This window comes from Panthera pardus, unplaced genomic scaffold (genome assembly GCF_024362965.1).
Source record: "Panthera pardus isolate Hobbes unplaced genomic scaffold, ASM2436296v1 HiC_scaffold_11, whole genome shotgun sequence".
In the NCBI taxonomy this organism is placed as follows: Eukaryota; Metazoa; Chordata; class Mammalia; order Carnivora; family Felidae; genus Panthera; species Panthera pardus.
In genome coordinates, this window is record NW_026526666.1 from 93042142 (window position 1) to 93055020 (window position 12879).

At 62.1% G+C, this 12879-nt stretch overlaps 1 protein-coding gene across 1 annotated transcript in view; it reads left to right on the top strand.

Moving 5' to 3' along the window:
* Positions 1-7434, top strand: part of ALDH4A1 (aldehyde dehydrogenase 4 family member A1) — a 32821-nt gene extending 25387 nt beyond the window's left edge. The window contains 2 exon segments of the mRNA XM_053898902.1: positions 5293-5411; positions 6074-7434. Of these exon segments, the coding sequence (XP_053754877.1) occupies positions 5293-5411; positions 6074-6186 (232 nt within the window). The 3' untranslated portion in view covers positions 6187-7434.
* The last annotated feature ends 5445 nt before the right edge of the window (positions 7435-12879 follow it).

The window sequence follows — 12879 nt, forward strand, 5'->3', positions numbered from 1 at the left end:
AGCGGCTTAAAGGTAGGAAAGTCATAAATTAGTATTAGCTACTGTGTCGCAGGCTCCCTGGTGATTAGCATTTTTATTGTTTTGTGGTGCTGAGGTCGGTCACACTTGGATCTTGGGGAGGAGGTGGGGGCCTGAGCTCTCTCTCCCAGGGCGCTCCTTGGTTTGGCCTCTAGAGCCCCGGGCGCTGGGCTGGGGGCGCCTCTCCCGGACCATGGTGGCGTCTGGCCACCATGAAGCGCGGGCACCTGAAGCGCGGCTGCGCTGACCTGAGCGCTTGACCCACATTAGAGCTGCCACGGAACAGCTCTGCCGGGTGGGTCGTTCGCTCCCGTGCCCGGGCGGGTGCACGGTTTGAGGCTCAGAGAGGTCGAGTGATGAGTGTCAGGTCACGTGGCCATGAGCGTCTGAGGCAGGACCCCCGCGCAACCTTCTCTGCGTCTTCTTGCCGCCAGGCCTGCCGTTGCTGCCTCCCCGTGGGTGTCTCACCTGCCCCCGCCTACTCAGTTCCCTGCCCCCCTCGCTGGGACCCCTGCCCCCACCCGCCAGGCTTTTGGCTCTCTTCCTGTGGTGGTGCCTACTCCCCACCCCCCAAGGCCCTCGCTGTCTCAGTGACCTCAGCTGGCTTCCTCAGCCTTGCGCTCCCCTCTGGTTTCAGCACCTTCAAACACCTGTGGAAGCAGGTGGCCCAGAACCTGGACCGGTTCCGCACCTTCCCACGCCTGGCTGGAGGTAAGGGCCCCTCTCCTGGCACCCTCCCCTGTGGCCCCAGGGACCCTCCCCTGGCCATGATGAAGGAGGAAGAGGCAGAGGTGAGGCCCCCATAGGTGGGGCAGCCCTGTGGAAGCTGAGAAGTGAGGGGCTTAGGGGCAGAGCCGCAGCTGTGCTAGATCCAGGGGGTCGCACCAAGGGCTTTGGCCTCAGAATGAGCATTTTTCCATCCATCCATCCATCCATCCATCCATCCATCCATTCCTTCATTCATTCGTCATTCAGCAGATAAAACGTTTAGCATCTACGTAGGCATTTCTGGAGACCAGGGACGCGTGATGGCAAGAGACACAGACCCAGCCCTCGGGAACTCGTGTTCCGGGAATGGAGGCAGATAGTGGACGCGCAGATGGTGATGCTGGGCTGTGACGAGAGCAGCGCAGAATTCGAGGAGGGAAAGAGGGGGTGTGCGGAGGCCCCAGGGCCGTCCCAGGCAGCGCGGGGGCTGGTGGTTCAGCATTCTTGCTCCTGAGCTGGTCCCGAGCTCCGATGGGGGGGGGGGGGGGGGGGAGGTCAGGGAAGGTGCACCCTCAGCCGGCTGTGGCATCTGCGCCCCAGTGCCGCCCTTTATAAGGTGGGGAGCAGGGAGCTGTCCACGGTTTTCTCTTCTCTGCCTCCTTCCCACTGTGCCCTGAGGGAGAGACAGGCTCTGACTGGAGCTCACGACCCAGAGATCAAGAGTCTCAGGTGCTATCCGCCGAGCCAGCCAGACTCATCTTCAGTTTTCCTGTCTTTAAAATGGGAACGATAACGGTGGGGGGAGGGGGGCTGTTGTGAGGCTTTAGTGAGACAGAGCAGAAAGCACTTTGATCAGAGCCTGGCGGGTGCTTAGTGCCTTGTGACGGGAGCTGCTGTTAGCTGATGTGGGAGGAAGCCGGGGCCTGGAGGCCGAGGAGCCTGGGGAAGGGTGTCGCCGCCGTGGGTAGGGAAGAGGGGCCAGCCCTCGGGGCCGACGTGGAGCGGACCCCTCTCCTCTCGCTGGGCTGGGGGGTAGGCAAGGTGCAAAGCAAGCCGTGCCCACTTCTGGGAGTAGATTGGCTCCTGGGAGCCTGGGATTCCGGTTCTGTTTCTGCCTCGATGGTGGGCGGCACCCCTGCCGCAGCCTCAGTTTCCTCAGCCGCGGAGCGGGACAGGGGCCTGGCTCGCCGGCTTCCGGGATGATGTCCGGCCGCGGCCCTGCCTTCTCCCGAGCCCGTCCGCTGGGGGTTGGGGCTGGGCGCACCTGCGGACAGGTGCAGGCGCCGCGGCGGGTGCCCTGCTGCCGAGAGGCCTGCGCTCCACCCGCGCCCCCTCCCCCCTGCAGAGTGTGGCGGGAAGAACTTCCACTTCGTGCACCGCTCGGCCGACGTGGACAGCGTGGTGAGCGGGACCCTGCGCTCGGCCTTCGAGTATGGCGGCCAGAAGTGCTCCGCCTGCTCCCGCCTCTACGTGCCTCAGTCGCTGTGGCCGCAGATCAAAGGGCGGCTGCTGGAGGAGCACGGCAGGATCAAAGTGGGCGACGTGAGTGGCGCTTCATCCCCGCCGCGGCCCAGCGGGTGGCTGATGGGATTGGAGGCTCCCGCGCTGTGGCTTTGGCGGTGGCAGGCCTGGGATGCGCGGGGAGGGGGCTCCCTTTGTCTCCGGCCTGCAGTGACTCGGTGACTCTGTCTTCCGGTGCCTCCCTTGCCTCCAGCCAGCAAAGGATTTTGGGACCTTCTTCTCTGCAGTGATCGATGCCAAGGTACGGGCACGGAGCAGGCGTTCCCGCGGGGGCTGAGCCCTGGCCTGGGTGGGAGAGGGAGGAGACGCAGGGCTCTTGACGGGGGGGGGGGGGGGGGGGGGGCGACCCGGCCTCACTGCTCCAGGCAAGGCCCACGGTCCGACAGCCCCACAGACACGCCCGCCCCGAGCTTGAAAAAGGCAGAAATGGGGCGCCTGGGTGGCGCAGTCGGTTAAGCGTCCGACTTCAGCCAGGTCACGATCTCGCGGTCCGTGAGTTCGAGCCCCGCGTCAGGCTCTGGGCTGGTGGCTCGGAGCCTGGAGCCTGTTTCCGATTCTGTGTCTCCCTCTCTCTCTGCCCCTCCCCCGTTCATGCTCTGTCTCTCTCTGTCCCAAAAATAAATAAAAAACGTTGAAAAAAAAAATTAAAAAAAAAAAAAAAGAAAAGAAAAAGGCAGAAATGTCTGCCACCGGAGAACTTGCTTCCCACACACCCCGCAACCAGGCTCGACGAGTCGCCCCCTGGTTCGACTCGTGCATGAGCCCAAACACACATGCACTCGTACGTGCCTGTCTGCGAGCACGTTCGTGATCTTGGTGTGCAGGCGTGCGTGCACGTCACCCACATAGACATCCACGTCCACGTGCACAAAGGTGTGCACGTATCTCCAACAGAAACAGATACACCTGTGTGCACACGTGCGTGTTCGTGCGTGTGTTCACACGTGCGCAGGTGCACGTCAATCTGCATTCGTAAATGTACACGTCACGGGCAGGTGTATTTACGCACGTACCTAAACGTGAAGACGCGCGACCTTGTGTAGGTGTGTGCGTATGTTACTGTGAGCGTTGTGTTTCTGTAGGTGTAGTTGTGGCTCTACCACACACACATTCTCACAAACGCTCTCACACGCGTGTGCACGTCTGCCCCTTGTCTCTGCCGTGACTCCGCCGGATCCTGGCTTTTGCCTTCTTCCCGTCTCCCCCTCCGGTTTCAGAATTCGGGCCCTTTGGGGTGTGTTGGGGACACTGCTGCTTGTCATCACCTCTGGCCGGTCTGTGACACCCTTCCTCCCCCCCCATCCCCAACCCCAGTCCTTCGGCCGCATCAAGAAGTGGCTGGAGCACGCCCGCTCCTCGCCCAGCCTCACCGTCCTGGCCGGGGGCAAGTGCGACGACTCCGTGGGCTACTTCGTGGAACCCTGCATCATTGAGAGCAAGGACCCACGGGAGCCCATCATGAAGGAGGTGACTGGGGCGTAGAGAACAGTCTCCCACCTGAGCACAGCGCACGTGGGGCCCTTGCACGTGGGTTTCTTCTCGCGATATTATCCCATTTCACAGACACATTTTCCCATTTCCGGCACAGGCCGGAATGTGAGGTAGGTCCCGGAAAGGGAGTGTCTCAGTCCCCTGGGAGAGCGGGGCCAGGCCCACTGACCCCAGATCCGGTGCTCTGTCCTTGACACCGCTGACCCTGCTGGTGTCATAGCACTTCTGCCGTTCGCGGCCACCGAGCTGCTGTCGTGACCTTAACGGCGAACACTTACAGACTCTTAACTCTGGGCACCTGTCTGAGAGGAGGGGCCGTTCCCATTCCCGTGTTACAGATGACCCACGGAGGCTGAGAAGTCAAGGCACTCTCCCAGGATGGCAGCGCAGGGGTGGTGGAGGGGACAGGGTGGCTGGCCAGGAGGGCCAGCAAGCTCCTCGGGTCCTTTGCCAGGTCAGGGTGGGGCGGGCAGGGCAGGGCAGAGTGTTGCCGTCTCCTGAGGGAGCCCAGCGGCAGATGCCTGGCTCTTCGTGCAGGTGCGGAGCTGTGGGCCGAGCCCCGGGGACTGGGGAGAGGCAGAGGCCAGAGCAGGGGGACGGGGGCGGCGGGGGTGGGGGGGTGTCTGACCCCGGGGCTTCCTTCCGTCTCAGGAGATCTTCGGGCCCGTGCTGACCGTTGTACGTCTACCCGGACGACAAGTACAAGGAGACGCTGCGGTCTGGTCGACAGCACCAGCAGCTACGGCCTCACGGGGGCAGTGTTCGCCCAGGATAAGTGAGTGGCGGCCGCCCTTCTGCTCTTGGCCTGGTGTCCTGCCCCCGCCACCCCACGAGCGCCCTCCTGGACTTGGATCCTTGAAATAACGCCGCCCCTTCCCCTCACCTCAGCCCTGACCGGCAGGCAGGCCTCCCCAGCAGGGGTACAAGACTCTTTTCTGAAATGTAGATTCTGGGGTCCCCTTATTGGGGGCGTGGCTGGGGAATCCGTGCTTTTGACCGGCTCCCCTGGGTCTGATGGGGCCCCACTGAAGGTCCTTGCCTCAGGCTGCAGAGCAGAAGAATTGGGCTCAGGGGCCAGGAGCATACTGCCTTATCTCGCAGAGGCCATGTTTGAGCCCCGGGGGCCAAGGCGCCAAGCCTGAGTCTTGGCTTTTCCTTCCTCCGTGGCGCCAGCTGCCGCCCTGCCTGTCTCTAAGAGCGTGGAGTTGGGATTGGAAGCTGGGATCAGGGTGGCGGTCTGGAGGTTCCCAAGCTCCCGGTGGGGGAGGGGGAGAGGCAGGAAAACTGGACCAGGATGGGCTGCTCACACGCAGCCTGACCTCCTGGTCAGCTCGTGCAGCAGCCCCTGTGAGGGAGGCCATGCTAACCACTTTCCAGAAGCGGCTCAGAGGCTCTAAGACGCTGCCTGTGGCTGGCCCGTGTCACGGGCCCGAGCTCGGCCTAGTGCTTCAGCTGGGCAGCCGGTGTGGGCTGGGCTGCATGGTGGAGGAGGTCGGACCTGGGGCTGGCGGTGAGGGGAGCCGGCTGCCCTTTTATCACTGTCCTGCCTTGTAGGGATGTTGTCCAGGAGGCCACCACAATGCTGAGGAACGCCGCCGGCAACTTCTACATCAACGACAAGTCCACTGGCTCGGTGGTGGGCCAGCAGCCCTTTGGGGGGGCCCGAGCCTCTGGTGAGTGGGTCCCCCTTTCCAGAGGGGAGGCGAGTTCTGGCAGGAGACCTCGATCGCCTCATCTCAAGGGTGTTCAGAGTAATAGGAAGCATTGCGGGTGAGGCGCTGGGCTGTCTTCTTCCCATTTTACAGAGGAGTAAACTGAGGCACAGGGAGGGGAAGTGACTTGTTCGAGGGCACATGGCTGGGAGGTGGTGGAGCTGGCATTTTGGTTCCAACACCCACACCCCTCACCACCATGCTCCGGTCACTTCAGCGTCCTCGTGTTGCAGTTGGGGAAACCGAGACTCAGCGTGGGCTGGCACTTGCCCCAGGTCCCAGCCGCCCTGTGGCACAGCCCAGGCCAGGCCCCGGGGCTCCTGGCTCCCAGCGCGGTGCTCTCTCCACAGTGCTCCCAGACACTCCTTGCAGGTGGGGCACGCAGACCCGGGAGCGTGGGCTTCCTGTGCTCACTGGTTCCGGCCTCCCCTGACCTCCGGCTCTGTGTGCTGCACAGATGCGCTCGGGAAACCTTGGCCCTGTGAACACGTTTCGTTTTAGTTCAGCTGCTTGTTGCCTGTGCCGGTGTCCCCGTTGTTCCGTCAACTCTTCCCCGCCCCCTTTCCCTTCCGCCCGGAGCTGCTGTGTCTTTTCAGAGAACAACGGAGCTATCTATTCCACAGGAACCAATGACAAGCCGGGAGGGCCCCACTACGTCCTGCGGTGGACGTCGCCCCAGGTCATCAAGGAGACCCACGAGCCTCTGGGGGATTGGCGCTACTCATACATGCAGTGAGCCCCGCTTCGCACCTTTGCCGTCCACCTGTCCGTCCAGACGGGCTGATCGGTGCACACCGGCCCCACTCCAGCCCCTTCAACTCGCTCCCCGTGGGACGGCCCCCTTCCCAGGGCCAAGGCCTGTCCCCCCACCCCCACCCCACACCGGCCCACATCCTGGCCTGTCCCACCCTGCAGGGGCAGCTGCGGGCTCTAGTTTGAGACCATGCTGGGGAGGAACAGGGCCACTCCCCCGTCTCACCGGCTGTGCTAGAACTTCTGTCTGGTAGGTCTGACCTGGTGCCCTGTCAGTTCTTTGCCTCTCTTTTCTGGCCCGCTGGCTCAGGAACCTGGGAAACGGCAGTAACGGAGCTCCCGGGATCCTCTGGGGGGAAAAGGAGGCAGCTCTGGGACCCTTGGCAAGCCTCAGCATCCACAGGGACTCCTGGCCTTGGCCTCGGCTCCTCTGGCTCTCCAGGATTCGGTGTGACCCAGGGTGGCCTGCAGGGCACAGAGGACACCAGCTGGCCTTGCCCTCTTGGGTCTGGGCCGCCCACCGTCCTCACTAGGTGTCCTAGCCAGCGGGTACTTCTGCCTGACCATATGCCTTAGACACCTGTGTGCCTTTCTCCAGGGTCCCTGTGTTCTTTGGAGGCCATGCGATTCCTGGCAGTCTCTATGTGGTGGGCCTAGGGTTCCCCCTCAGGAGCTCAGTCTCCACTGGCCGAGGTAGAACAGGCCCAGGGAGACTTTGCTGCCACCTTCTTCTGACCCGAGAGCCAGCCTTGAGTTCCCGTCCAGCCTGGGCTGGGGATTGCCTGTAGAACCTTCCCTCCTTCGCACAGAAGTGGCTCCATGTGGACTGGGCCCTAGTGGCCCCTTCTTTGATGCAGCCAGTAGGTGGACATTCGCCAAAACCTGCTAGTTGCATTGCAGGTGGCCGGGGATTAGTAAGGGGTGACTTTGGAGGACAGTTCCCAGGGGACCCTAAGAGTGCTGGCCCTCCCTCAAGGACAGCCGGCCTGGAGTCCCCCATGGGGCTGGCCCCAAGCACCATGGTTCTACACTGGCCCACGGTCAGGGTATGATGCTACCCAGGCGTCCTTCCACGTTGCTGTTTCCTTCCAAGCTCCGCATTGTTCCCTGGAGAGGCCAGGGCAGTCTGCTGGGGACACGTGCTGGAGATGTTCCCGGTTCCACCGATTCTACACTGTGAGGGGGCAATGAGATTCGTTCTGATGCCACCCAATAAATGCTTGTTACTTAAGTTGGTGGTCTCTCTGGCGGGGGCGGGGGGGGACCGGCCAACTTCACCAAAGGCTGATGGTGGTGTTCATACGTCCTTCGGGACAGGCGTGCAGGGCCCTCGTGTGACAAGAGGGTGGGCGGGCACTGATGTCTGGGGCTATGTGCTGGAGGTACGGGCACTCTGGAGTCAGGTGGGTTCAAACCTGGGTTCAAATCCTGGCTCTCGGCCTCCCAGCTGATGATCTTCAAAAAGTTATGCAACCTGGGGATAATAACACCCACACCCCCCCCCCCCCCCCACACACACACACACATACAGAATACAATGAGTTATTCCATGTAATTGTTTAGAACGACGCCAGACACAGAATTAATGGTTCAACCACGTTAACCATTTATACGTTCTAACAGCCACTGTTAACTGCTGTGGTGGTTAAGTTTATGCGTCAACTTGACTGGGCCGTGGTATTTAAACAGTATTCTCGATGTTTCTGTGATTGCGGTTTTCGGGTAAGACTGACATGTAAATCAGTGGCCTCCAGGTAAAGCTGATTGTTCTCCACGATGCGGTGGGCCTCATCCAATCAGTCGAAGCCTTACTAGAACACAGACTGACCTCCCTCGAGCAAGAAAGAATTCCTGCCAGTAGACAGCCCTTGGACTCAGCCGTGACTCTTCCCTGGGTCTTGTACTCTGCAGAGTTTGCGTTTCACCAAGCCAACAGGAATGCGCGAGCAGTGTCCTTACGCTAAGTCTCTCTGTATATGCGGTTGGTTCTGAGCCTCTGGAGGACTTTGTGTCCCAACAGCCTGAAGTACAGGCTCCATTCTCCCATTTTGCAGAGAGGAAACCGGGGAAGGGACGTGGCCATGGGTGCAGCGTATCATTGGGATGTAAAGCCAAGTACGTCCGATTCCCAAACCCATTCTCTGTGCTGACTCCCAGATGCCCATACATGGCACTGACGTGCCTTGGAAAGACCTCGACTGGCCACGTGATGCGGAGGAGAGCGACCGTGGCCCAGTTAGCATGAGCCCAGAATCTGTGGGTCTCAGTCCACACGGGCCAGCGGACTTGGGGCGGGGAGAAGCCGTGTGCCTGTCTGTCTCCAAAGGATGTACAAGGAACCCGCTGCTGGCCACGTGACCCCTCCCTGTCCCGGGGCCCGTTGATCGGCGCTCTTGGCTTGCGGGGTATTGGAGCTGCGAGCAGGGGGTGGAGACTCCGCCCCTTGGCGGGGCCCCCACCTGGCTCACCCCGGGGGCTTTGCTCAGGGACAGAGCGTGGGCCCCGGAGGCCCAGGCTGGAGCTCCCAGGAGGGCAAGGTGGTGGCTGCTTGTGGGATGCATAGGCCTGTTAATGACCTTGAGCAAATGGAGCGACTTGCTCAAGGTCACACCCTGAGATGGAAGCAGAGTTGGCTTTGTCCCCCTAGTCTCACCCAGCCTGACACTGACCTTACTGGGTTGCTGTTCTCTGCCTTCTGTGGAAGGGCTGCTTAGTAGGAGCTCTGGGGGTTTGAATGCAGGTGTGGGCGCCCACAGCCATGCCCCTTGCCACCTGCTCCGTCGGGTCCCCCATTTCCAGCTGGTCCTCTTCCACTGCCCCCCTCCCCCACCTGGTGTCTTCGCCACCATTTAACTAGGGCATCGGCGGGGTCCAAAGCCGCTGCCCTCTCTGTTCTGCTGCTCTCGTGCCCCACTGTGGGGCAGGTGGCTCCCGAGGGCCTGGGGCCCGCCCTCCGCACGACCGCCACAGCAAGTGCCTGTGTCCCCGGTGGCCCAAGGAGCCTCTTCATTTCCCTGCTGTGGTCGCGGGCCCAGCCACAAGTCCGGGCTCAGAGCGTGAACCATTTGCCCGAGGCCGGACGTCCCCGCCACCACTGTCCCCGCGGGCTGCCAGTCAGGCATGTGCTCTAGGGAAATGAGGGGCCACCTGTGCCGGTTCCTGGCCTCCAGGCTGACCCGGAGCTCCTGGGGAGCCCGAGGAAGAGGCAGGGTGGAGACCCACCCTCTTCACAGAGTTGTGCCTTCATTGTCATTAATTCACCGCCAGGCGCGTCGCCACAGTCCCTCCGCGTGCGGTCTGTCGGGGACCAGCGCGGGTAATAGAGCAGGAGCCACGTTGCCGGGATGCAGCCGGTGCGCCAGGCGCCGTGCTGAGTCCTCAGGTCCTCACTGCAACCCCGAAGGCGCTTCTGTTACTCCCGCTTTACAGGTGGGGAGACTGAGGCACGGGTGGGTGCAGTAACTAGTAAACCGGCGGGAGATGGTCCCCGTCCCTGCCTGCCAGGCTTTTGCGCGTGAGCCCCACTTCAGTGCCCCAAAGAGACACTTTCTTTTGAGAGAGGGAGGGAGAGAGAGCATGAGCAGGGGAGGGGCAGAGAGAGGGGGACAGAGGATCCGAAGCTGCCAGGCTCCGTGCAGAGAGACAGATGCAGGGCTCGAACTCACAAGCCGTGAGTGAGCTCGTGACCTGAGCCAAAGTCGGACGCCCAACCGACTGAGCCCCCCGGGCGCCCCTGAGACCTTCTTATTTTCAACCCCTCCCTCACACCTTCACCCTGGATACCTGTGCCCAGGAAGGAGGAGAAGCCGGGCCTCACTGAGCACCTGTTTCTGGCACAGCTGCTCCCAGTCGTTTTCTTGGATAGGACCGGCCTGTGAGGGAGGCGGGATCATCTCAGCCCCATTTCACAGATGAGGAAGCTGAGGCTTAGGGAAAGAAGGCCCGCTCAGTAAGGGGCAGGGACAGGATTTTTCCTGATGGCCGTACCAGCACCCCCTCCGCCCCGCTTCCTGGCAGGAACACAGCAGCTTCTGGGTGGGAGCCGCGCCGTGAGCCGGCAGGATGAGGCACGCCTGTCGCTGTGGCTCCAAACACAAGCAGCCAGTCTTGACCCTCTCAGGATGTTGGCAGCCACTCCAATGGTGGAGCAGGTGCCTCACGACCCTCAGGTGCCCGAGGTACATCACAACGCTGCCCCGGGACTCTGCTGTGTCCTCCCTCCAGGCCCCAGGCGCCCAGGCAGTCGCCCTCAGCCCCCGGAGCGTTTGGCGCCCAGGGGCCAGGGCGGATCGGGGCAGCAGATGCTCAGACACCTGCGCCATGACATGAGTCCAGGCAGGCATCGGGAGCGGAGCGGGGCTCAGGGAGGGACGTGCCTGGGCGAGGTCACGCGGCCAGTAAGCGGCAGAGCCAGGATCGGCACCCAGGTTGGGCAGATCTGAGCCTTAGAAAGAAGAGCCGTAGAGAGTCAGGGACCCCGGCCTTTTATGGGGGTGAAGGTCGAGAGTGCCGTGCCAGGGACAAAGCCACGGACGCTGGAGTGTAGGGTGCATCCCTCCCATTTACTCGCTCCCACTGAGGGTGGTTTGGGCCACTTTATGGGTGAGGAGGCAGAGGGGACTCAGAACCCCTGCCTGGCCCCTGTCCACTGGGCTGAGCCCTTAGGGCCCAGGAACGGGACCACCTCGCCCCCCACCCTAGGCCCCTGCACTCCCGTCGAGAGCTCCCTGAGTCTTCTTCTCCAGGAGCAGCACCCCCTTTCTTCACCTCCCTGTGGGACACGGTTTCTGGTTCTTTATCCACACCGTGGCCTCCTGCAGGGGCCACCCCGTCCGCTTCACTTCTGACGTCTAAACTTCTCTCAGCGGGGTGACTGATGAGGTTAGGGTCTCTGGAAACTGGCCCTGAGGCCTCCCCGGTGACCCTCCTTTGAGGATCTCTGAGCCAGGCTGGCTGGGGTCGCCTGTCTGCCACACCTTCCCAGGGGAGAGGTCCTGCCCACCTGCCCCTGGCCCCACCGTAAGCCAGACCGGAGCTGGGTTTCCAGCCCCCCACTTTTGCCCCGGAGGAGGCAGCATGGGCCGGAAAGAAAGAGGGGAAATGGGGAGTGGGGTGCAGGGTAGCAGACGGAAGGACGTGCAAGTCAGAGGACAGATTGGAGGGTCGGGTGGGGGAGAGGAGCTGCTGTGCCCCCTCCATCCCTGGGGCAAGGCCTCACTTGGGGGTGCCCCCTGCACGCCATCCCCCCTCCAACCATCTTGGCAAGGGGAGGAGGGAGGTTCAGGGCGGCCCCTTCCAGCCCGAAGCAAATGGAGCTAGTTCCTCTCCGTGAACACGGGGGCGGCAGATCTAAGGCAAATTCACGGCCTTTCCTGGCCCCCGTTTTCTTGTCGCCTCCCCCCCGCGTACTTTGCGTAAGCCTATCATGGCTCTCCATCACCTCGGCCGCCAGTGGCCACACAGAGGCGAACGCGGGGACGTTGGGCCCGCACTGGGCCACGCGGGTGATGGTTGTGTCAGGCCCAGGCCACCCTGGGGCGCGTGCTGTGTATGCAACCCTGAACGAGAGTCACGGCACCACGGGGTTCCCGGGCGCTTGTCCTCGGAGCGGCCCGCACCCCAGCCTCACCCACCTGCCCCTCCCAGATGATGTCAAGGCCACGGGGGCTGCGGAGATGATCCAGTCCGGGGCACCGAAGCCCAGGGCTCACGCAGAGCCTCGTGCACCGAGCCTCGCGCACCCTGGGGTTTGAGTCACTGGGTGTGTGTGTGTCAGTGTTCAGGGCTTTCATCAGAATCTCAAAAGGATCCTCATCCTCGAAATGTTAAGAGCATTGATTCCATTTTACGCGTAGGGAGGCCGCAGCCCAGAGAATGGCAGTGACTTGCCCGAGGGTAGTGGCTGCACAGCTGGCCCGGAAACCAAAGCTCCTGGCTCCCCGTCTAGTGCTCCTTCCTCAGATTTTGGCCTTCAGAGAGATCATCCCTGTCAAGGGGGCCCCTTATTCCTTTCCCCTGGGAGCCCCTCAGTCCCCACCACTTTCTGCAGCCCACATTCGGGTCTCCGATTCCTCCAGTCCACTCACTCGCTGTGTGGCTCTGGATAAGTGACTGTCCCTCTCTGAACCTCAGCGTCCTCATCTGCAAAGTGGAGACATACCAAGAGCACATCAGAAGGTCGCGAGAATAGGGGCGCCTGGGAGGCTCAGTCGGTTAAGCATCCGATTCTGGATCGCGGCTCAGGTCATGATCTCCCGGTTCGTGAGTTCAAGCCCCGCATCGGGCTGTGTGCTGACAGCACAGAGCCTGCTTGGGATTCTGTCTTCCCTTCTCTCTGCCCCTCACCTGCTTTTGCTCTCTCTCTCTCTCAAAACAAATAAATAAACTTAAAAAAAAAAAAAGGAAGGTAGTGAGAAAAAAGTGGGATAACAGAGATGGAGAGGGCTCCACGCGATACCTGGCATGCTGCGAGCCCTCAGAACACGTTAGCGACGGAAGTGACCTGTGCGCGTTGTCACCACCATCCCGGCAGGCCTCGAGGCTTCGACCCTGCCTCCCCCGTGGAGCTCACAGTCTCCGAGGCTCCGGGCCACGTCCCCCGGGTGTCCTGTCTGTGTCCCTCGAACCCCGCCCAGCCCTGCCGCACCGTGAGCTAGTCAGCGCCTGCTGGGTTCGT